Below are 24,172 nucleotides of genomic sequence, written 5' to 3'. Positions count from 1 at the left end.
TGAGGGCTGCATGATACACTGAATCAAGTGCTCTCAGGGTAGTGGCTGAGGGCTGCATGATACACTGAATCAAGTGCTCTCAGGGTAGTGGCTGAGGGCTGCATGATACACTGAATCAGGTGCTCTCAGGGTAGTGGCTGAGGGCTGCATGATACACTGAATCAAGTGCTCTCAGGGTAGTGGCTGAGGGCTGCATGATACACTGAATCAAGTGCTCTCAGGGTAGTGGCTGAGGGCTGCATGATACACTGAATCAAGTGCTCTCAGGGTAGTGGCTGAGGGCTGCATGATACACTGAATCAAGTGCTCTCAGGGTAGTGGCTGAGGGCTGCATGATACACTGAATCAAGTGCTCTCAGGGTAGTGGCTGAGGGCTGCATGATACACTGAATCAAGTGCTCTCAGGGTAGTGGCTGAGGGCTGCATGATACACTGAATCAAGTGCTCTCAGGGTAGTGGTTGAGGGCTGCATGATACACTGAATCAAGTGCTCTCAGGGTAGTGGCTGAGGGCTGCATGATACACTGAATCAAGTGCTCTCAGGGTAGTGGCTGAGGGCTGCATGATACACTGAATCAAGTGCTCTCAGGGTCGTGGTTGAGGCCTGCATATATATAACATCACTAAAATCTAAAACCGGCAGTAATGTACATCGTACCAGCTCCTTCCTGGCCTCCAGAGAAAAACAAGCCTTATGCCGGTAATAAAAACCTATTTTCAGCTTGAGCTTCCTTATCAAGTTCTCTACATGAACAGTGAAGCTCAGCTTGTCATCAACCCACACACCCAAATATAGGTACACTTTGACCTGCTCTATAGTATGTCCAGACAATGTAGCAATGCCATGATTAGTAACATGCCTGGTATATGAAATTCAGAATCAGCTTCAAATCATACAGATTCTGTTGTATGATGTTAAATGCTCTTTGGGCATTTTCAAAAGCTAAGGATAAACTACTAAAGATAAACTACTAAAGATAAACTACCACTTGAATAAAGAACAGTATCATCTGCATATAAATGAACATCCGCTGTTTCATTAAGATCCCCAATGTTGTTGATATACAAAAGGAACAACAGTGGGCCCAAAATAGAACCTTGCGGAACACCTGAGCACCCCTCTATGGACTCAGATTTACAACCATCCACAATTACACATTGTGTATGATTTGATAGGTCATTTATAAACCAGTCTAGATCATGACCTGTAATTCCACAACATTTTAACCTTTGCATTAACACAGCATGGTCCACGGTGTCAAAAGCCTTCGACAAATCAATAAAGACAGACAGACTTGTTGTCAAGAGCGCAGTGGATGTCATTTAAAACCTTCAATGTTGCTGAAACAGTGCTGTGGCCAGACCTAAAGCCTGACTGCATCCATTTAAGATGTTGTTTTCTTGGAGGCCTTCAGCTCCCTACTAACTAAGGACTCAAGTACCTTTGACAGTATAGACGATGTTGATATGGGTCGATAGTTGTCAAGTAGCGAAGGATCTCCACCTTTCAGGAGAGGCAGTACAGACGATGTTGATATGGGTCGATAGTTGTCAAGTAGCGAAGGATCTCCACCTTTCAGGAGAGGCAGTACAGACGATGTTGATATGGGTCGATAGTTGTCAAGTAGCGAAGGATCTCCACCTTTCAGGAGAGGCAGTACAGACGATGTTGATATGGGTCGATAGTTGTCAAGTAGCGAAGGATCTCCACCTTTCAGGAGAGGCAGTACAGACGATGTTGATATGGGTCGATAGTTGTCAAGTAGCGAAGGATCTCCACCTTTCAGGAGAGGCAGTACAGACGATGTTGATATGGGTCGATAGTTGTCAAGTAGCGAAGGATCTCCACCTTTCAGGAGAGGCTGTACAGACGATGTTGATATGGGTCGATAGTTGTCAAGTAGTGAAGGATCTCCACCTTTCAGGAGAGGCAGTACAGACGATGTTGATATGGGTCGATAGTTGTCAAGTAGCGAAGGATCTCCACCTTTCAGGAGAGGCAGCACAAAAGCAGATTTACATAACTTGGGGATTTCCTTCACGTCAAGCGTGAGGTTAGAAATATAGGGGAGAGCAATGATGTCAGCAGCCAGGTGTAGGAAGCGGGGGTCTAGTTCATCAGGGACAGGGGATTTTGTTCTATCAATTTATTTCAGGGCTTTACACAATTCTGAAACAGAGAAGGATGAGAAGGAGAACCTGGTGAAGGAGTGTACAGGGGTGTCAGGGATGAGAAGGAGAACCTGGTGAAGGAGTGCACAGGGGTCTCAGGTAAATTCACAGGGGGGGTTTAACATTTTTAAATAAACTTCCTGCATCTATAAAATGCTGATTCAAGGCTTTCAGAATGGAGCTTCTCTCAGTTACAACCCGAGTGTCGACCAACAATAGTTTGGGAAGCTGTGAATCTTGTGTTCACTCCAAACCTTTCACTACTTGTCAAAATGTGGAGGGATTATTTAAATGATCTGAAGTAGATTTCAGGGAGTGGTCTGCTTTCACTTTTCAGATCATAATGATCTGAAGTAGATTTCAGGTAGTGGTCTGCTTTCACTTTTCAGATCATAATGATCTGTAGTAGATTTCAGGTAGTGGTCTGCTTTCACTTTTCAGATCATAATGATCTGTAGTAGATTTCAGGTAGTGGTCTGCTTTCACTTTTCAGATCATAATGATCTGTAGTAGATTTCAGGTAGTGGTCTGCTTTCACTTTTCAGATCATAATTGTCTGTAGTAGATTTCAGGTAGTGGTCTGCTTTCACTTTTCAGATCATAATGATCTGAGGTAGATTTCAGGTAGTGGTCTGCTTTCACTTTTCAGATCATAATGATCTGTAGTAGATTTCAGGGAGTGGTCTGCTTTCACTTTTCAGATCATAATGATCTGTAGTAGATTTCAGGTAGTGGTCTGCTTTCACTTTTCAGATCATAATGATCTGAGGTAGATTTCAGGGAGTGGTCTGCTTTCACTTTTCAGATCATAATGATCTGAGGTAGATTTCAGGGAGTGGTCTGCTTTCACTTTTCAGATCATAATGATCTGAGGTAGATTTCAGGGAGTGGTCTGCTTTCACTTTTCAGATCATAATGATCTGTAGTAGATTTCAGGTAGTGGTCTGCTTTCACTTTTCAGATCATAATGATCTGAGGTAGATTTCAGGGAATGGTCTGCTTTCACTTTTCAGATCATAATGATCTGTAGTAGATTTCAGGTAGTGGTCTGCTTTCACTTTTCAGATCATAATGATCTGTAGTAGATTTCAGGGATTGGTCTGCTTTCACTTTTCAGATCATAATGATCTGAGGTAGATTTCAGGTAGTGGTCTGCTTTCACTTTTCAGATCATAATGATCTGTAGTAGATTTCAGGTAGTGGTCTGCTTTCACTTTTCAGATCATAATTGTCTGTAGTAGATTTCAGGTAGTGGTCTGCTTTCACTTTTCAGATCATAATGATCTGTAGTAGATTTCAGGGAGTGGTCTGCTTTCACTTTTCAGATCATAATGATCTATAGTAGATTTCAGGTCGTGGTCTGCTTTCACTTTTCAGATCATAATGATCTGTAGTAGATTTCAGGGATTGGTCTGCTTTCACTTTTCAGATCATAGACACACCCATATTTCAAAGACTATTTAAAAGCCATCCAATCATCCGCTGAACCAGAACCCTCTTGCTTTAGCCCACATAGCATTTAGTTCCCTTATGATTTTAGTAAGTTCCTCAGTAAACCAAGGGTTCTCTCTGCCCTTAATCCTGAATGTATTTAAAGGGGCCTATTGCATACATCCTGGAATGCATTGTGGAAGTAAGAAAAGGCTAGTTCAACATCAGGGATTAATTCTATTCCATTCAATGCTGGTTACATCATGTAAAACACCTGGAGTATCAAACAGCTTCCGGTGTCTTTTCGTAATGACACGTGGAGAATGCTCAGGAATTTGACCATCTCTCACACAGGCCTATTGCATAGCACAGTGATCACTTATGTAATTTGCAGAAATACCAGAAACATTAAAATGATGAGGAGAATCGGTTAAGATCAAATCAATCAAAGAGGATTTCAGAGGATCCTTTATATTGAACCTCGTGTTGATAATCTGAGTGAGATTATAGGTTTTGTATAGAATTTAGAGATGATCAGAGCTAGATGTTAACCAGTCCTGATTCAGATCACCCATCAGGACAAACTCAGAGTTGACATGCTGTGATAATCTGAAAATACAATCCAGAGAGACAGCAGGAGCAGATGGTCAATAACAACAAGACACAACAATATTTAACCAGGAGCAGATGGTCAATAACAACAAGACACAACAATATTTAAACAGGAGCAGATGGTCAATAACAACAAGATACAACAATATTTAAACAGTAGCAGATGGTCAATAACAACAAGATACAACAATATTTAACCAGGAGCAGATGGTCAATAACAACAAGACACAACAATATGTAAACAGGAGCAGATGGTCAATAACAACAAGATACAACAATATTTAAACAGGAGCAGATGGTCAATAACAACAAGATACAACAATATTTAACCAGGAGCAGATGGTCAATAACAACAAGATACAACAATATTTAAACAGGAGCAGATGGTCTATAACAACAAGATACAACAATATTTAAACAGGAGCAGATGGTCAATAACAACAAGATACAACAATATTTACACAGGAGCAGATGGTCAATAACAACAAGATACAACAATATTTAAACAGGAGCAGATGGTCAATAACAACAAGATACAACAATATTTACACAGGAGCAGATGGTCAATAACAACAAGATACAACAATATTTAAACAGGAGCAGATGGTCAATAACAACAAGACACAACAATATTTAACCAGGAGCAGATGGTCAATAACAACAAGATACAACCATATTTAAACAGGAGCAGATGGTCAATAACAACAAGATACAACCATATTTAACCAGGAGCAGATGGTCTATAACAACAAGATACAACAATATTTAAACAGGAGCAGATGGTCTATAACAACAAGATACAACAATATTTAAACAGGAGCAGATGGTCTATAACAACAAGATACAACCATATTTAAACAGGAGCAGATGGTCTAGTAACAACAAGATACAACAATATTTAAACAGGAGCAGATGGTCTAGTAACAACAAGATACAACAATATTTAAACAGGAGCAGATGGTCTATAACAACAAGATACAACAATATTTAAACAGGAGCAGATGGTCAATAACAACAAGATACAACAATATTTAAACAGGAGCAGATGGTCTGTAACAACAAGATACAACAATATTTAAACAGGAGCAGATGGTCAATAACAACAAGATACAACAATATTTAAACAGGAGCAGATGGTCAATAACAACAAGATACAACCATATTTAAACAGGAGCAGATGGTCAATAACAACAAGATACAACAATATTTAAACAGGAGCAGATGGTCAATAACAACAAGATACAACAATATTTAAACAGGAGCAGATGGTCAATAACAACAAGATACAACAATATTTAACCAGGAGCAGATGGTCAATAACAACAAGATACAACAATATTTAAACAGGAGCAGATGGTCAATAACAACAAGATACAACAATATTTAACCAGGAGCAGATGGTCAATAACAACAAGATACAACAATATTTAACCAGGAGCAGATGGTCAATAACAACAAGATACAACAATATTTAACCAGGAGCAGATGGTCAATAACAACAAGATACAACAATATTTAACCAGGAGCAGATGGTCAATAACAACAAGATACAACAATATTTAAACAGGAGCAGATGGTCAGTAACAACAAGATACAACAATATTTAAACAGGAGCAGATGGTCTGTAACAACAAGATACAACAATATTTAAACAGGAGCAGATGGTCAGTAACAACAAGATACAACCATATTTAAACAGGAGCAGATGGTCAATAACAACAAGATACAACAATATTTAAACAGGAGCAGATGGTCAATAACAACAAGATACAACAATATTTAACCAGGAGCAGATGGTCAATAACAACAAGATACAACAATATTTAACCAGGAGCAGATGGTCAATAACAACAAGATACAACAATATTTAACCAGGAGCAGATGGTCAATAACAACAAGATACAACAATATTTAACCAGGAGCAGATGGTCAATAACAACAAGATACAACAATATTTAACCAGGAGCAGATGGTCAATAACAACAAGATACAACAATATTTAAACAGTAGTAGATGGTCAATAACAACAAGATACAACAATATTTAAACAGGAGCAGATGGTCAATAACAACAAGATACAACAATATTTAACCAGGAGCAGATGGTCAATAACAACAAGATACAACAATATTTAAACAGTAGCAGATGGTCAATAACAACAAGATACAACAATATTTAAACAGTAGCAGATGGTCAATAACAACAAGATACAACAATATTTAAACAGGAGCAGATGGTCAATAACAACAAGATACAACAATATTTAAACAGGAGCAGATGGTCAATAACAACAAGATACAACAATATTTAAACAGGAGCAGATGGTCAATAACAACAAGATACAACAATATTTAAACAGGAGCAGATGGTCTATAACAACAAGACACAACAATATTTAAACAGGAGCAGATGGTCTATAACAACAAGACACAACAATATTTAAACAGGAGCAGATGGTCAATAACAACAAGATACAACAATATTTAAACAGGAGCAGATGGTCAATAACAACAAGATACAACAATATTTAACCAGGAGCAGATGGTCAATAACAACAAGATACAACAATATTTAAACAGGAGCAGATGGTCAATAACAACAAGATACAACAATATTTAAACAGGAGCAGATGGTCAATAACAACAAGATACAACAATATTTAAACAGTAGCAGATGGTCAATAACAACAAGATACAACAATATTTAAACAGGAGCAGATGGTCAATAACAACAAGATACAACAATATTTAAACAGGAGCAGATGGTCAATAACAACAAGATACAACCATATTTAAACAGGAGCAGATGGTCAATAACAACAAGATACAACCATATTTAAACAGGAGCAGATGGTCAATAACAACAAGATACAACCATATTTAAACAGGAGCAGATGGTCAATAACAACAAGATACAACCATATTTAAACAGGAGCAGATGGTCAATAACAACAAGATACAACCATATTTAAACAGGTGCAGATGGTCAATAACAACAAGATACAACCATATTTAACCAGGAGCAGATGGTCAATAACAACAAGATACAACAATATTTAAACAGGAGCAGATGGTCAATAACAACAAGACACAACAATATTTAACCAGGAGCAGATGGTCAATAACAACAAGATACAACCATATTTAAACAGGGGCCTGTTGCACAAAACTAGGATAAGGGATTAAGCCAGGATATCTTGGTGATCCTGGCTCAATTGATCCGTAATCCGGTTGCACTAAAGATGGATAGGGGGCAGGAGGATATGTTATGGTATAAATTACCATGGAGATTTATTCTGTGGAGCTAGCCTGCTCCAGACCAGGCTAAATTCCAGGATCTATTTAATCTCATCCCTAATGTCAGTCAGCAGTCACCACAAATGGAAACCAATAGTTATTTCACTGCTCACTATACATTGTTATCACATATAACTAGACCCACTGTTATTATTTAAACGTTTGTGATCATTAATTTCAATGATTTTGGATAAAAAATGATTTTTAGATGATGTTGCTATCATTAGATAATTTACAGTTTCCCATAGACTATAAGGCTATATATAAAATGATAGAATATTAGGGCCACAGAGGGGAAAAAAACACAAGTCATAATATTGTAACCAGTTGTTTTAAAGGAGGACAGTTGTTAAAATGACAGATGTGGGGCATTTCGTGAAATTGTACTTCAGTATGGTTTCATAAACAAAGACATGCTGATGTGCCAGAATATTAAGTATCACATTGTCATAAGTATCAAAACTGTAAAAACAATATGTAGCTTTTCTGCAGAAAGAACCAGCCTCATAAATGTATGACTTTATCCTTTTTCTTCAGTGTGGCCCTAGTACTCTGTCATATAAACAAATACACATTCCATATGAATATAAAAACACAATGTGTAACATTATGTTCCTTTATTGAATAAGGACAAAACAAAGCAGGTAAACCATCAGCTCCTTTCGAAACTGAAGTCACAGTGACTCTACAAGATGGAAAGCACAGAATCCAAGCATATTATACAAAATGATACATACACATTCAAAGGTCTGTATATAACACACCCTGCATGTCTGCACACTAAAATAAATGCAGTACAAATCCATACACATCAACTGAACAGACAAATGAATGGATGCAGTAGCCTCCCTGCAGCCTTGTATTACACACAGTATACCGCACAAACATCATAAGAGGCCAAATTCGTCAAAAAACGAACCCAAAAAAAACCAAATTCCTCTGCCACCGCAGGACATATTTAACCAAAATTGAAAGCACACATACTAACTAAAATAATTCAACACATATTGGTCCCTCAGCAGCCGACCACTGTCGTCATCAGGGAAGATTGCCGGATTGTCCCAGTCCATGGCTGGTGGCACTCTGGGGGCCCTCTCCTTCCTCAGGCAGGCCACATTGTGGAGGACAGCACAAGCCACAGTAATATCACATGCCCTAACAGGGCTGACCCTTAATTTGTGAAGGCAGTGAAAGCGTGCCTTCAGGAGGCCAAAGGTCATTTCAACTCTGGCCCTGGTCCTGGCATGGGCATGGTTGTAGGCCTGCTGTGCTTCCTGGGGGTCTGTGAAAGGTGTCAGGAGAAAAGGCTGGCAGCCATACCCCCTGTCTCCCAGCAACACACCAGAGAATTCACCTGTCAACACAAAATCTCATCATTACTACCTCATAAACACAGTGATATTCTTGACACAGCCATGATGGTTATAAATAGGGGTTGTGTGGCTTACCTTGTGATAGGCACTGATAGATTTCAGAGGCCCGAAAGATTCTGGAGTCATGGACTGAGCCAGGCCATTTTGCCACAACATTGCTGATCACACAGTCAGCATTGCAGACCATCTGAAATCATAAGATGAGGAATATTACACCAATCAATGCACATCACTGGCAATGCAGAGTGTTCGTCAATGGACAATATCAAAAAGTTATGTTCACCTGAACATTAATGTGGTGAAAGGATTTCCTATTCACAAAATCGGCCTCATGGGCACCTGAGGGGGCTTTTATCCTTATGTGTGTGCAGTCCACTGCACCAATGACATTGGGGAAACCTGTCACACAAAGTAATGAGTATCCTACTATGTGTTAACAGTTGTCCTGTAATTTGTAGATCCTCTTACCTGCAATCCTATAGAACTCCTCTTTGATGTCACAGAGTCTTCTGTGGCCAGGGAAGGAGATGAAGACATCTGCTAATGCTTTGATAGCCAGACACACACTCCTTATTGTGCGGCAAATTGTGGCCTTGTTCAGCTGTTCTGCATCCCCCACTGAGTACAGGAAGGCTCCACTAGCAAAAAAGCGCAAGGCCACACAAACCATTTGCTCCACACTCAGTGCATGGCTCCGTGCAGTGCGGTGCTTAATCCTGGGACCCAGTAGTCTGCATAGATACCTGATGCCATCTGCAGAAAACCTGTATCTTTCATATAGATGGTCATCAGGGAAGGCCAGTGGGTCCAACCGGTCCCTGAAGACCCTTTCTCGCCTGAAGGCTCTCCTCAGCACAAGTGCTTCTTCATCCACCACATCTCGCACGAATGGGCATGCCATTGTCAGAGCAGAAAGGAACACACAATTTTGGGCCTTCATATAGGCTAGTGGCCACACCTGGTGCTGGGGGGGTGGGCAAAAGAGGGCGATGCCTTATAACGATGACTTGGTTGTACTGATTGCTGGGAAAATAAAAAAAACCTTAGAAAGATGCCACCGTCCTGTGTGCTCACAATAAGAGCTCATATGTCATGGCTCACTTGACTTTACGAGAATATACCTAATTTTTATTTTGAGCTGTGTCATCTTCTTGGAGCTGGGGGAGGAAAGAAAAATAATGATTAATACATTTGTGTTACAGTTAGCATACAGTGTACATTGAAGGCATATCTCACCTCCCTCTCAAGTTTTTTTATTTCAAGGTCCAGTTTCCTAATTGTCCTCTTTTTTATTTCGGACTCCAGTGCAAGATTTTCCATCTTTTTCTTCTTGTACTGAATGTCTATGTCTGCCAGTTCTATTTGGCGCCGGAGGTGGTTGCCATACAACTTTCTGATAGCTTGTGAGCTCTGTGAACACAATACAATTAGCGCAGCTGGAATTTGGCAGGATGTGGTGTCCTTTTATTAATACGCACTATGTTGCCAGGCTGGTTTTCCCACTGTATAGCATCTGGGTCCTGTAAAAGAAATTAGATTTTTTGATTTTGATGAGGACTCCTCACCATTGTAGAGTAAATAGTACTTTCACAGTCTTAACATGATACCTCATGCCTTCTGGAATCCAGAGAGATGGTCTCCTCCTCATCATCGTCTCCATCATGTGCTGTTGCTGCTGCACTGGGGCCTTCACCCTATCACATTTAATCGGATTCATATTGAAGCTAGTAGACAAGACATGCCAGGCCTACAGTATGCCTTTGATGGAGTACTCACTGGATCAGCATCGTCTGGTGCTTGTGCTGGTGGCTCTAACAGGAACACAGTGCTGCCAGACACTGCAAGGCAATAGGTAAACCAAAGTCAGACAGTCCAAATTGATTCAATATGAATGTGGTTGTATCCCATGTAGAGATGGAAGGACATACCTTGAATGAAGCGGGTGGCATCTTGGGAGGAACCTATGCTCGTCTCTTTCCCCCCAGGGATCCCCTCTAAGACGGGCCTGCCTTTATTTAGCTCCAAGGCCATGTCCTCTGCTGGGGTAAGGTCAGCCTTTGGTGACCCACCACCCGTGCCTTGTCTGTGGGTATTCTTTTTCACTGCTAAAACAGTACAGACAATGTGTGAGCAGGCACCTTCTGGGTACAATATATGCTTGTGCTTTGTTAAATATTAGTCAGGGACCATACCATTCTGCAGAATGTTCTTGTATTTGATTTTGACCTGCTGCCATGTCCGTTTTGGCCCGTTCATGTTTAATCTACACACACACACACACACACACACACACACACACACACACATTTAATGGAGTCACACTGCAAAAAATTACTTGGTATTTTTGTCTTGTTTTCAGTAAAAATATCAAAAAAATTATCATAGCTTTATACAGTGTGATGGAGTTACTTTACACAATTTCACTCATATCTGCAGTGCATTTCAATTAAAAATTTAACCGTTTCATAATTACAGTACAACTGCATTTTTGGAGATGTGAATTAAATATTTGAATTGTAATTGTGATGTTTCAGCGGAGCGGTGAGTGTGTAATTGTGCACTACTTACGCATTCAGGCGGTCTGCAATACTTTGCCACGCTTTTTCTCTTTGCTTTATCACTGTGGCGGTGTTGCCTTTCTTCTTAATTATATCTTTTACCTCCTCGTATGCCTCCATGAGGATTTGTGCTTCCGACGGGGAAAAGTACGCGGCTCTAGTTGCCATGGTAAATCAGTTAATCTGTGATCTGTGGCGGGGTCTATTTGAGTGAGCCGTGAGCGCGCACCTATCCAGGATTGGTTTCACCTGGCTTAATGAATCCGTGTCTGCTCATCCTGGCTTGGTCTTTGTGCAACCAATTAAGCCTGGACGCACATGTTTTGGCTTCATTGAGCTCAGCTGAGTCATTTATCCCGGATGTCTTAATTCTACTTTTGTGCAACAGGCCCCAGATCCCAAATGAGTAGATTTCACTAATGTAATCTGTTCACAATGACAGCTTCTCAAGTGGTTTTAATACTTCACTTGTGGAGGTGAAGATTCTTTCAAAACTCATTTTGAGCATTTATTATGAAAGATAACTGAAGAGGAAAAGTTTATGTTAACCTTTATTCTAATTCTAATAGTCTGTTCATCAAAACATCATGAACATCCTCTGTTGTCTGTCTAGAAACGGTGCTGTTACAGATACTGCTTCTGTTTGTCATCATGTGACTGGGAAGATTAAAACATGTCACCACCCTTTTCTTTATGTTTAATGTGAAAACAAGGTTCATTTAATTCTAATTCTGAAGATGAATAAAAACATTTAGGCATTAAAGTAAATACATCGAAGCAAGGTGTTAAGTTGTAAACAGAGTATTAACTCAAACGAATGCAGAGAAAAGCTCAAACCAAGTTAATTCACCCCACTGGATTCTGCATCTATATACCAAAGCTTGTACAAAACCAAACAATAATTTATATGACAAGACAAAGTTTGGGGTGTGACTTCTCAGAAATGTTCATCTGTTTCCCAGAACTGCCTGTTGGTCTGTTGTTGAGCGGCTGGTATCACCCTCCCCCCCATTATCCCCCACGTTGTTCCACCTCCGCTTCTGGGAGGAACCAGGCGGGGCCACAGATCAGGTAAGTACAGATTCTTCTCCAGTGACGTCAACGTGATACTACCTCTGTTACACTGAAAACATATCCTAGATCTAGAGAAACTTGATTTACAAATTGTCACGCCCTGACCTTAGTTATCTCTGTTTTCTTTATTATTTTGGGAAGGTCAGGGTGTGACTAGGGTGGGTATGTTAGTTTGTCTTGTCTTGGGGTTTTGTATATCTAGGGAGGATTTTAAGTCTAGGTTTATTGTATGTCTATGGTGGCCTGAATTGGTTCCCAATCAGAGGCAGCTGTTTATCGTTGTCTCTGATTGGGGACCATATTTAGGTAGCCATATTCCCTTGGGTATTTTGTGGGTTCTTATTCTATGTTTAGTTGCCTGTCTGCACTATCCGTATAAGCTTCACGTTTCGTTTTGTTGTTTTGTTAGTTTGTTCAGTGTTGCATTTCTTTAATAAATTAAGAATGCACGCTTACCACGCTGCACTTTGGTCTCCTCCATACAACGACCGTGACACAAACAGCAGAATGTTCTGTAGGTGTGATGATTGGGGTGATGTGTGTTCCAGCTTCCACTGCCAACAAGGAACACAACTGCTCTACACATTGCATTGGTGTCAACCATACTTTAATTCAGTCTAATCCAGCTGACCCCAGTTATACCTGTTGTTTTATCATTACAAACTGTCTAAAGTTTCCTGACATATATTTGAGACTTTAACAGTTAAATCAGTATTTCTGATGTTTTCTTGTTTTGTTTGTTCATCATGTTTTGACCTCCAGACTACTCCATCTCATCCCACCAACTCTGTCAGTCCACCAGGTCCCACAATGCAGCCTTCACACCACTGCAGTAACAGCCACATCTTCACGTCACAAAGCTTCAGCACTATCTCAATGTGTTATAAGTCCTGTACAGCACTTGGTATTCATCACTGTTGAGAAAATGTTACAGCTGATAACATGTAATGACATTTCCAACCTAACCAACCCCCTCTGATTCTTCTCATTCAGGAAGTACCATCCAGGATCCTGTGGCAACGTCAATGTGAAACAGCATTGACCCCTGATCACCACCAACCAGGGCTCCACATGCAACGTCAATGTGAAACAGCATTGACCCCTGATCACCACCAACCAGGGCTCCACATGCAACGTCAATGTGAAACAGCATTGACCCCTGATCACCACCAACCAGGGCCCCACAGCGGTATCCTTCGATGCCCAGGCTTCGCTCAAGTTCAAGGAGATTTGGAAGAATCGCAGAATTGACATATGTTGTTGTATATATGTTTTTTCAAGGTCTTTTGATCATAGGGATGGCCTCCCGAGAGAGCACATCAGGCAGGAAAGAGCACTTTGATGTGATTGGCTGGTCAGCAGGAAGTATTATCTGGCTAAACAGAAGGGATGATGGATCTGACAGAGAACGTTTTTTATGGAATGATGTCAGGGCAGATGTTTACTGGCCCCGACCATATTTAACGGTTGTGGTACACATGTCACGTAACGTTAGCTAATGAGCCAGCCAGCTAACTTTAGCTAGTTAAACAACAATGAACAGTGCCAACAATGCCACAGTGCTGGGAGCTAACATACCAGGTTCAATGTTAGGCTCTAACTAGAAAAGCAAATGGCTCTGGAATACGAATAATGATGTCAGCTAGGAAACCAGCCAGCTAACATTAGCTAGCTAGCTAACAGTAGACTTTAGCTTAAGACATAAAGACATAGCTAGCTAGGTAAAAAAATGAACCTAGCTAGGTAAACAAAGAGTAAGTTCACACAAGTAAATAAATAAAAAATATTTTTTTTATCATTCGGCTCTCCTGTGAAGTCGTGACTTGTGACATGTGCTTCCTGAATCGGGTCACCTATGACTGCATGGGAAGTTTAAAAACATGTCGCTGATAAACCCCACAGAAGAAGAGACAGGGCAACAACGGTAGCGAGCTAGTTGTACACCGGTAGACAGTGTGTCCCACCTATCGGGCACTGTTTTTCCCTCAGTTCTGTTAACAACGGGGAGTGCAGGTGTTTGGCAGGCTGGAGAGAAGGACACTCTATGCTAGCCAGCTAACTAGCATGCTAGCTAGCACACAGTGTCCCTAACTAGCAAGCTAGCTAACACACAGTGTCGTTCCAGCCTCCCACTCTGCTGTGCTAGCGAGAGGAGGGGGCAATTGGTAGACAGTGTCATTTGCCCCCACCAGTTGGGAGAAAAAAAAGTATTCCGGTAAACAGCATTAGGGACGCAGGGCGACACCATGTGCTTGCTAACTAGCAAGCTAGCACAACGTCTCACTACCTAGCAAGCTAGAGAGTTAGATACCACATGGTGTCACCCCAGCCTCCCACCTGCTCTGCCATCGGGAAGCGGGAGCGACCAGTAGAGTGTCCTCTGCCCCGCCTGTCAGGCACTGTTTTCCCACAGTTCTCTTAACGACGGTGAGGGCAGGTGTTTGGCAGGCAGTTTAAATAACTCACTTAATACTTTCATTTCCCTTCTAACCCATATTAAAAAGTCTCACAAGCAAAAGTCGTACTTTCTACCAGACGTAGAGCAAGCAGAACCGGAACTGGCTACTCTTTAGATGACTGATATAGCTGACAAGGTAACTGCTGTTTGACTTAACAGAGAAAAACTACACTAGTGTTTATTACCAGTGCTGAGCTAGTAGTGAAACTCAAATCAAATGTTATTAGTCACATGCGCCAAAAACAACAGGTGTAGACCATACATTGAAATGCTTACTTACGAGCCCCTAACCAACAATGCAGTTTCAAAAAAAATACAGATATTAATAAGAGATAAAAGTAACAAGTAATTAAAGAGCAGCAGTGAAATAACAATAGCGAGACTATATACAGGGGGGTACCGATACAGACTCAATGTGTGGGGGCACCGGTTATTTGAGGTAGTATGTACATGTAGGTAGAGTTATTAAAGTGACTATGCTTAGATGACAACAGAGATGTAGCAGTGGTGGAAAGAAGTGGTTGGAGGAGGGAGGGGGGAGGGGGTTGGGGCACTGCAAATAGCCTGGGTAGTCTTTTGACAAGAAGTTCAAGAGTCTTATGGCTTGGGGTAGAAGCTGTTTAGAAGTCTCTTGGACCTGGACTTGGCGCTCTGGTACCACTTGCCGTGCGGTAGCAGAGATAACAGTCTATGTCTAGGGTGGCTGGGGTCCTTGACAATTTTTAGGGCCTTCCTCTGACACCGCCTGGTATAGAGGTCCTGGATGGCAGGAAGTGATATACTTGGCAGTTCGCACTACCCTCTGTAGTGCCTTGAGGTCGGACGTCGAGCAGTTGCCATACCAGGCAGTGATGCAACTAGTCAGGATGCTCTTGATGGTGCAGCTGTAGTACCTTTTGAGGATCTGAGGGGGAATATGTTTTGTTGTGCCCTCTTCAGGACTGTCTTGGTGTGCTTGGACCATGTTAGTTTGTTGGTGATGTGGACACTCTCACTCTCAAGCTCTCAACCTGCTCCACTGCAGCCCCGTCGATGAGAATGGGGGAGTGCTCGGTCCTCTTTTTCCTGTCCAAGATCATCTCCTTTGTCTTGATCACGTTGAGGGAGAGGTTGTTGTCCTGGCACCACATGGCCAGGTCTCTGACCTCCTCCCTATAGGCTGTCTCGTCGTTGTCGGTGATCAGGCAAATTTAATGATGGTGTTGGATTTGTACCTGGCCGTGCAGTCATGAGTGAACAGGGAGTACAGGAGGGGACTGAGCACGAAACCCCTCAGGGGCCCTTGTGTTGATGATCAGCGTGGCGGATGTGTTGCTACCTACCTGTTACCGATTGTCAGGAAGTCCAGGATCCAGTTATAGAGGGAGGCGTTTAGTCCCAGGGTCACTAGCTTAGCTGTTGTCTGTAGTCAATGAATAGCATTCTCACATAGGTGTTCCTTTTATCCAGGTGGGAAAGGGCAGTGTGGAGTGCAATGGAGGTTGCATCATCTGTAGATCTGTTGGGGCGGTATGCAAATTGGAGTGGGTCTAGGGTTTCTGGGATGATGGTGTTGATGTGAGACATGACCAGCCTTTCAAAGCACTTCATGGATACAGACATGGTCTGTATCGTTTAGGCAGACAGGTCGGTAGTCGTTTAGGCAGGTTACCTTAGTGTCTTTGGCACAGGGACTATGGTGGTCTGCTTAAACATGTTGGTATTACAGACTCGTACAGGGAGAGGTTGAAAATGCCAGGGAAGACATTTGCCAGTTGGTCAGCGCATGCTCGCAGTAAACGTCCTGGTAATCCATCTGGCCCTGTGGCCTTGTGAATGCTGACCTGTTTAAAGTCCTTACTATCATCAGCTGCGCAGAGCGTGATCACACAGTCTTCTGGAACAGCTGGTGCTCTCATGCATGTTTCATTTTTATTTGCCTCAAAGCGAGCATAGAAGTAGTTTAGCTCGTCTGGTAGGCTCGTGTCACTGGGTAGCTTTCGACTGTGATTTCCCTTGTAGTCTGTAATGGTTTGCAAGCCCTGCCACATTCGACGAGCGTCTGAGCAGGTGAGGTACAATTCGATCTTAGTCCTGTATTGATGCTTTGCCTGTTTTATGTTTCGTCGGAGGGCATAGCGGGATTTCTTATAAGCTTCCGGGTTAGAGTCCCGCTCCTTGAAAGCGGCAGCTCTAGCCTTTAGCGCAGTGCGGATGCTGCTTGTAATCCATGGTTTCTGGTTGGGGTATGTACGTACGGTCACTGTGGGGACGACGTCATCGATGCACTTATTGATGAAACCAATGACTGATGTGGTGTACTCCTCAATGCCATCAGAGGAATCCCAGAACATATTCCAGTCAGTGCTAGCAAAACTGTCCTGTAGCTTAGCATCTGCTTCATCTGAACACATTTTTATTGATCTAGTCACTGGTGCTTCATGCTTTCATTTTTTGCTTGTAAGCAGGAATCAGGAGGCTTGAAAAATGGTCAGATTTGCCAAATGGAAGGAGAGCTTTGTATGCGTCTCTGTGTGTTTAGTAAAGGTGGTCTAGAGTTCCTTCTCCTCTGGTTGCACATTTAACATGCTGATAGAAATTTTGGTAAAACGGATTTATGTTTCCCTGCATTAACCTTTTCTCAATACAGGGGGTGCTGTTTCCACTTTGGAAAATATCGTCTCCAAATTAAACTGCCTCATACTCAATTCTTGCTCGTACAATATGCATATTATTATTACTATTGGATAGAAAACAATCTCTAGTTTCTAAAACCGTTTGAATTATGTCTGTGGGTGAACCAGAACTCTTTCTACAGCGAAAATCATGACAGGACATGCGAAGGTCAGAAAAATAGTCTCTGTTCTCAGATCAGTTTAAAGCTCTGTGTGTGCCCTATGGATAGAAATGAACTGCACCCGCCTTCCCCTGGATGTCAGTAACCAATGAGAAGTGGAATGGAGTCTCTACGTATTTCTCAGAGTTTATAAAACGCCATGAAGTGACATGTACGTTCTTTTGGACGCTCGTCAAGGCGCAAGAGAGGACATCAGAATGGCATGCTCAAAAGCTCTCGTTATCGGGCTAAGATATATCCGTCTGTGATTTAATTCGATATAGGTGTTAGAAACATCATAACGAAGTTATTTTAAACCGATTTATATCAGTTTATGCGAGTATATTGCTATTTTCGGAATTTTCGTAGTATTGCGCTTTGAGGATTTGGACATGTGTGTGCCACGTAGCTATTGTTAGCTGCTAGTTCCGAAGTTGAAGAGGACGTTTTACAACAAAGCAACGATTCTTTTGGACAAAGGACACCTTGCCCAAGATACTGATGGAAGCTCGTCCAAAAGTAAGAGCTATTTATGATTTTATTCCGTATTTATGTGGAAAAACGGATTTGTCGGCCATTATTGCGGCACTAGTCTGGCTGTAACGCACACTGTATGTCTAGTAACGTTAATTTTAAAAATCTAACTCAGCGGTTGCATTAATAACTAATGCATCTTTCATTAGCTGTCCAACCTGTATTTTTTTAGTCAATCTAATCGATAAATAATCGTAAACTTAGGTGCCTTTCCAAGATGGCGCCGGCCAGAATGCATGCCATGTTTTGACTGATTACATTGCATAACCACGATTTGTGATGCTAAATATGCACATTTTCGAACAAACTCTATATGCATTGTGTAATATGATGTTACAGGACTGTCATCTGAAGAATTCTGAGAAGGTTAGTGAAAAAATTTATATATTTTGGTGGTGATAACGTTATCGCTATTTTTGCCTTGAATCAATGCTGGGGTGATGTTAGCTCATGTGGTATGCTAATATAACGATATATTGTGTTTTTGCTGTAAAACACTTAGAAAATCTGAAATATTGTCTGTATTCACAAGATCTGTGTCTTTCAATTGCTGTACGCTGTGTATTTTTAAGAAATGTTTTATGATGAGTAATTAGGTAATACACGTTGCTCTCTGTAGTTATTCTAGTCGCTTTGGTGAGTTTTGTGATAGTGGCTGCAATGGTAAACTATGATTTATACCTGAAAAATGCACATTTTTCTAAAAAAACATATGCTATACCATAAATATGTTATCAGACTGTCATCTTATGAAGTTGTTTCTTGGTTAGTGGCTATATATATCTTTATTTAGTCGAATTAGTGATAGCTACTGATGGAGTAAAAAACTGGTGGAGTAAAAAAAGTGGTGTCTTTTGGTAACGTGGTTAGCTAATAGATTTACATATTGTGTCTTCCCTGTAAAACATTTTAAAAATCAGAAATGATGGCTGGATTCACAAGAAGTGTATCTTTCATCTGGTGTCTTGGACTTGTGATTTAATGATATTTAGATGCTAGGCTATGCTAGTCAGCTTTTTTACTGTGGGGGGTGCTCCCGGATCCGGGTTTGGGAGGAACTAGAAGTTAACTGCCTTGTTCAGAACAACAGATGTTTACCTTGTCAGCTCAGCTCGGGATTTGATGTTGCAACCTTTCAAGTTATTAGTCCAATGCTCTAACCACTAGACTACCTGCCACCTCTACACTCTAACCACTAGACTACCTGCCACCTCTACACTCTAACCACTAGACTACCTGCCTCCTCTACACTCTAACCACTAGACTACCTGCCACCTCTACACTCTAACCACTAGACAACCTGCCACCTCTACGCTCTAACCACTAGGCTACCTGCCACCTCTACGCTCTAACCACTAGGCTACCTGCCACCTCTACACTCTAACCACTAGGCTACCTGCAACCTCTACACTCTAACCACTAGACTACCTGCCACCTCTACACTCTAACCACTAGACAACCTGCCACCTCTACGCTCTAACCACTAGGCTACCTGCCACCTCTACACTCTAACCACTAGGCTACCTGCCACCTCTACACTCTAACCACTAGGCTACCTGCCACCTCTACACTCTAACCACTAGGCTACCTGCCACCTCTACACTCTAACCACTAGACTACCTACCTCCTCTACACTCTAACCACTAGACTACCTGCCACCTCTACACTCTAACCACTAGACTACCTGCCACCTGCCACCTCTACACTCTAACCACTAGACTACCTGCCTCCTCTACACTCTAACCACTAGACTACCTGCCACCTCTACACTCTAACCACTAGACTACCTGCCACCTCTACGCTCTAACCACTAGGCTACCTCCCACCTCTACACTCTAACCACTAGGCTACCTGCCACCTCTACACTCTAACCACTAGACTACCTACCTCCTCTACACTCTAACCACTAGACTACCTGCCACCTCTACACTCTAACCACTAGACTACCTGCCACCTGCCACCTCCACACTCTAACCACTAGGCTACCTGCCACCTCTACACTCTAACCACTAGACTACCTGCCTCCTCTACACTCTAACCACTAGGCTACCTGCCTCCTCTACACTCTAACCACTAGACTACCTGCCATCTCTACACTCTAACCACTAGGCTACCTGCCACCTCTACACTCTAACCACTAGACTACCTGCCACCTCTACACTCTAACCACTAGACTACCTGCCGCCCCAGTTCTTACTTATAGTTAACGGACTGTTAGGAAGGTTTGGCCCTGGACCAGGAGGGAGAAATCTAAGAACAAGAGAAAGAGAGAGGTTTTAATAAAGTGAATAGCACAATAAAACAAAACTAGGGAGCAAAATAAATAGGAATATCGCAGGAAGCTAAAGGAATAAACAGACAAATAAACCCAGAAACCAGAATATCAGTAACGTTAAAACAAATAAGGAAGTTAATAAATGAAAGAGCAGCAATAATAAAAATATAAACTGTCAGTAGACTAATATTAAAGAAAATACTAGTAACTAGCAGACCTAACACAGGAAAAGGAATACAACTGAGACTGACGGTAGGAAGACCAAAAATACAGGCTGCAACAATGAGTAAAACAGCAGTATAAACTCTGGGCGCCAGGCGTCCCCTATGTCAGGAAGAACTCATAGACATGTTTAGAAATGGAACAACACAGCAGTAGAAACTCTCGGCGCCAGGCGTCCCCTATGTAAGGAAGAACTCATAGACATGTTTAGAAATGGGAACAACACAGCAGTATAAACTCTGGGCGCCAGGCGTCCCCTATGTAAGGAAGAACTCATAGACATGTTTAGAAATGGAACAACACAGCAGGAAAATGGGCACTAAATGGCCAGAGGAGGGAACATTTGATGTCTCAGTATGTGAGGAAATGGAACCTCTAATAAAAACACATAAAACAAGTGACACAGGAAAGAACAGGAACAATAAAAGAGAATAGGAGGTGCTGAACATGTTCAAAGCAGAAGGATTGTTGAAAAGTACAAAGAAAACTGGAGGGATGTTGAAGACAGAATGAAAAGTCAGACAGGAAGAAGGTGGAATGTTTAGCAAAACCCCCAGCATGCACCAGTGGGTAATAACCCAGAAAAACGACAACTGTGGGGCTGTGGATGAAATAGAGGAAGATGTTTTGAGAATATAACTCCGCCCACTTCACAGACGTGTCAGGGGTTAACAGGGCCACAGGAAAGTCACTAACTATAGTTGTGAGAGTGGAATATAACTCTGCCCACTTCACAGACGTGTCAGGGGTTAACAGGGCCACAGGAAAGTCACTAACTATAGTTGTGAGAGTGGAATATAACTCTGCTCACTTCACAGACGTGTCAGGGGTTAACAGGGCCACAGGAAAGTCACTAACTATAGTTTTGAGAGTGGAATATAACCAGAGTTCTGTTTTAGGTGTGGGGCTATTGGTCCTTGGAGAAGGGAGTGTAAAGTGTGACTGGAACCTGCTGCATTCTAAGGAAATGACGCTATACATGTGTTTGTATCTTTATCAAAAGAGCAACAACAAATCCTTCTGAGAGCAGCAGGAGAGGAAATGTCACATATCGGTGTATAGCCTCGGTTCCATCCATAGTGGTTCATAGAGATGACAGGTTCTATGTGAAGGAAGACGTATGACATCACGTCTTACCCAACTTTTTAGTAGAGGCCAGGGATCACAGGAAAACCTATTTTGGGTTGAAGAATCCAGGTGAAATGCCAGGGGAAGGGATTCTAAAGGTAACACATTTACATTATATGGCCAAACACTCCTCCTCCTAGGTGAAATGCCAGGGGAAGGGATTCTAAAGGTAACACATTTACATTATATGGCCAAACACTCCTTGTTAACCCAGAAAGACTTGTTGATCTCATGAGATATTGTATGTGGTTTTATTCTGAAATAGATTTTCATTTGATGTGGTTTTATTCTGAAATAGATTTTCATTTGATGTGGTTTTATTCTGAAATAGATTTACATTTGATGTGGTTTTATTCTGAAATATATTTACATTTGATGTGGTTTTATTCTGAAATAGATTTACATTTGATGTGGTTTTATTCTGAAATAGATTTACATTTGTTGTGATTTTATTCAGAAATAGATTTCTAGAATGTACGAAAGGGGTGGAGGGGTAACGAGGAATTAGCAAAGAGGTTACTAAACCTAAAATGAACTGGACATGTTTTCAGTTAGTTCATGAACATTGTGGTGGTTATGGAGAATAGGACTATATTAAAGATACATGAACATTGTGGTGGTTATAGAGAATAGGACTATATTAAAGATACATGAACATTGTGGTGGTTATGGAGAATAGGACTATATTAAAGATACATGAACATTGTGGTGGTTATAGAGAATAGGACTATATTAAAGATACATGGACATTGTGGTGGTTATAGAGAATAGGACTATATTAAAGATACATGAACATTGTGGTGGTTATATAGGACTATATTAAAGATACATGAACATTGTGGTGGTTATAGAGAATAGGACTATATTAAAGATACATGAACATTGTGGTGGTTATATAGGAATATATTAAAGATACATGAACATTGTGGTGGTTATAGAGAATAGGACTATATTAAAGATACATGAACATTGTGGTGGTTATATAGGACTATATTAAAGATACATGAACATTGTGGTGGTTATAGAGAATAGGACTATATTAAAGATACATGGACATTGTGGTGGTTATAGAGAATAGGACTATATTAAAGATACATGAACATTGTGGTGGTTATAGAGGACTATATTAAAGATACATGAACATTGTGGTGTTTATAGAGGACTATATTAAAGATACATGGACATTGTGGTGGTTATATAGGACTATATTAAAGATACATGAACATTGTGGTGGTTATGGAGAATAGGACTATATTAAAGATACATGAACATTGTGGTGGTTATGGAGAATAGGACTATATTAAAGATACATGGACATTGTGGTGGTTATAGAGAATAGGACTATATTAAAGATACATGAACATTGTGGTGGTTATAGAGAATAGGACTATATTAAAGATACATGAACATTGTGGTGGTTATAGAGGACTATATTAAAGATACATGAACATTGTGGTGGTTATAGAGAATAGGACTATATTAAAGATACATGGACATTGTGGTGGTTAAAGAGAATAGGACTATATTAAAGATACATGAACATTGTGGTGGTTATAGAGAATAGGACTATATTAAAGATACATGAACATTGTGGTGGTTATATAGGACTATATTAAAGATACATGAACATTGTGGTGGTTATAGAGAATAGGACTATATTAAAGATTCATGAACATTGTGGTGGTTATAGAGAATAGGACTATATTAAAGATACATGAACATTGTGGTGGTTAAAGAGAATAGGACTATATTAAAGATACATGAACATTGTGGTGGTTATAGAGAATAGGACTATATTAAAGATACATGAACATTGTGGTGGTTATATAGGACTATATTAAAGATACATGAACATTGTGGTGGTTATAGAGGACTATATTAAAGATACATGAACATTGTGGTGGTTATAGAGAATAGGACTATATTAAAGATACATGAACATTGTGGTGGTTATATAGGACTATATTAAAGATACATGAACATTGTGGTGGTTATAGAGGATAGGACTATATTAAAGATACATGGACATTGTGGTGGTTATAGAGAATAGGACTATATTAAAGATACATGAACATTGTGGTGGTTATATAGGACTATATTAAAGATACATGGACATTGTGGTGGTTATAGAGGACTATATTAAAGATACATGGACATTGTGGTGGTTATATAGGACTATATTACAGATACATGAACATTGTGGTGGTTATATAGGACTATATTA

At 40.8% G+C, this 24,172-nt stretch overlaps 2 protein-coding genes across 3 annotated transcripts in view; both read right to left on the bottom strand.

Annotated features, from left to right (window-relative positions):
• The window catches only part of LOC139577454 (tripartite motif-containing protein 16-like), a 154,835-nt gene that overhangs the window by 26,070 nt on the left and 104,593 nt on the right, over window positions 1-24,172 (bottom strand). The gene's annotated exons all lie outside the window — the stretch shown is intronic.
• Window positions 8,091-11,829, bottom strand: LOC139577468 (uncharacterized). 2 transcript variants are annotated; one of them, XM_071404489.1, is made up of 10 exons: window positions 11,077-11,829; window positions 10,813-10,989; window positions 10,661-10,722; window positions 10,492-10,578; window positions 10,363-10,404; window positions 10,121-10,294; window positions 10,006-10,041; window positions 9,353-9,907; window positions 8,960-9,283; window positions 8,091-8,865 (listed from the first exon to the last, which is right to left on the bottom strand). In XM_071404489.1, the coding sequence occupies exons 1-7, from the start codon at window positions 11,189-11,191 to the stop codon at window positions 10,006-10,008; spliced, it is 693 nt and encodes a 230-aa protein (XP_071260590.1). In that variant the 5' UTR covers window positions 11,192-11,829; the 3' UTR covers window positions 8,091-8,865; window positions 8,960-9,283; window positions 9,353-9,907. The 2 variants fall into 2 exon arrangements, with proteins under 2 accessions (XP_071260590.1, XP_071260591.1); XM_071404490.1 differs by having other exon boundaries at window positions 10,813-11,829.

Source organism: Salvelinus alpinus, chromosome 6 (assembly GCF_045679555.1).
Source record: "Salvelinus alpinus chromosome 6, SLU_Salpinus.1, whole genome shotgun sequence".
Lineage (NCBI taxonomy): Eukaryota > Metazoa > Chordata > Actinopteri > Salmoniformes > Salmonidae > Salvelinus > Salvelinus alpinus.
Note: the sequence above shows the minus strand (reverse complement) of the source record. Positions and strands in the feature narration are given on the sequence as shown.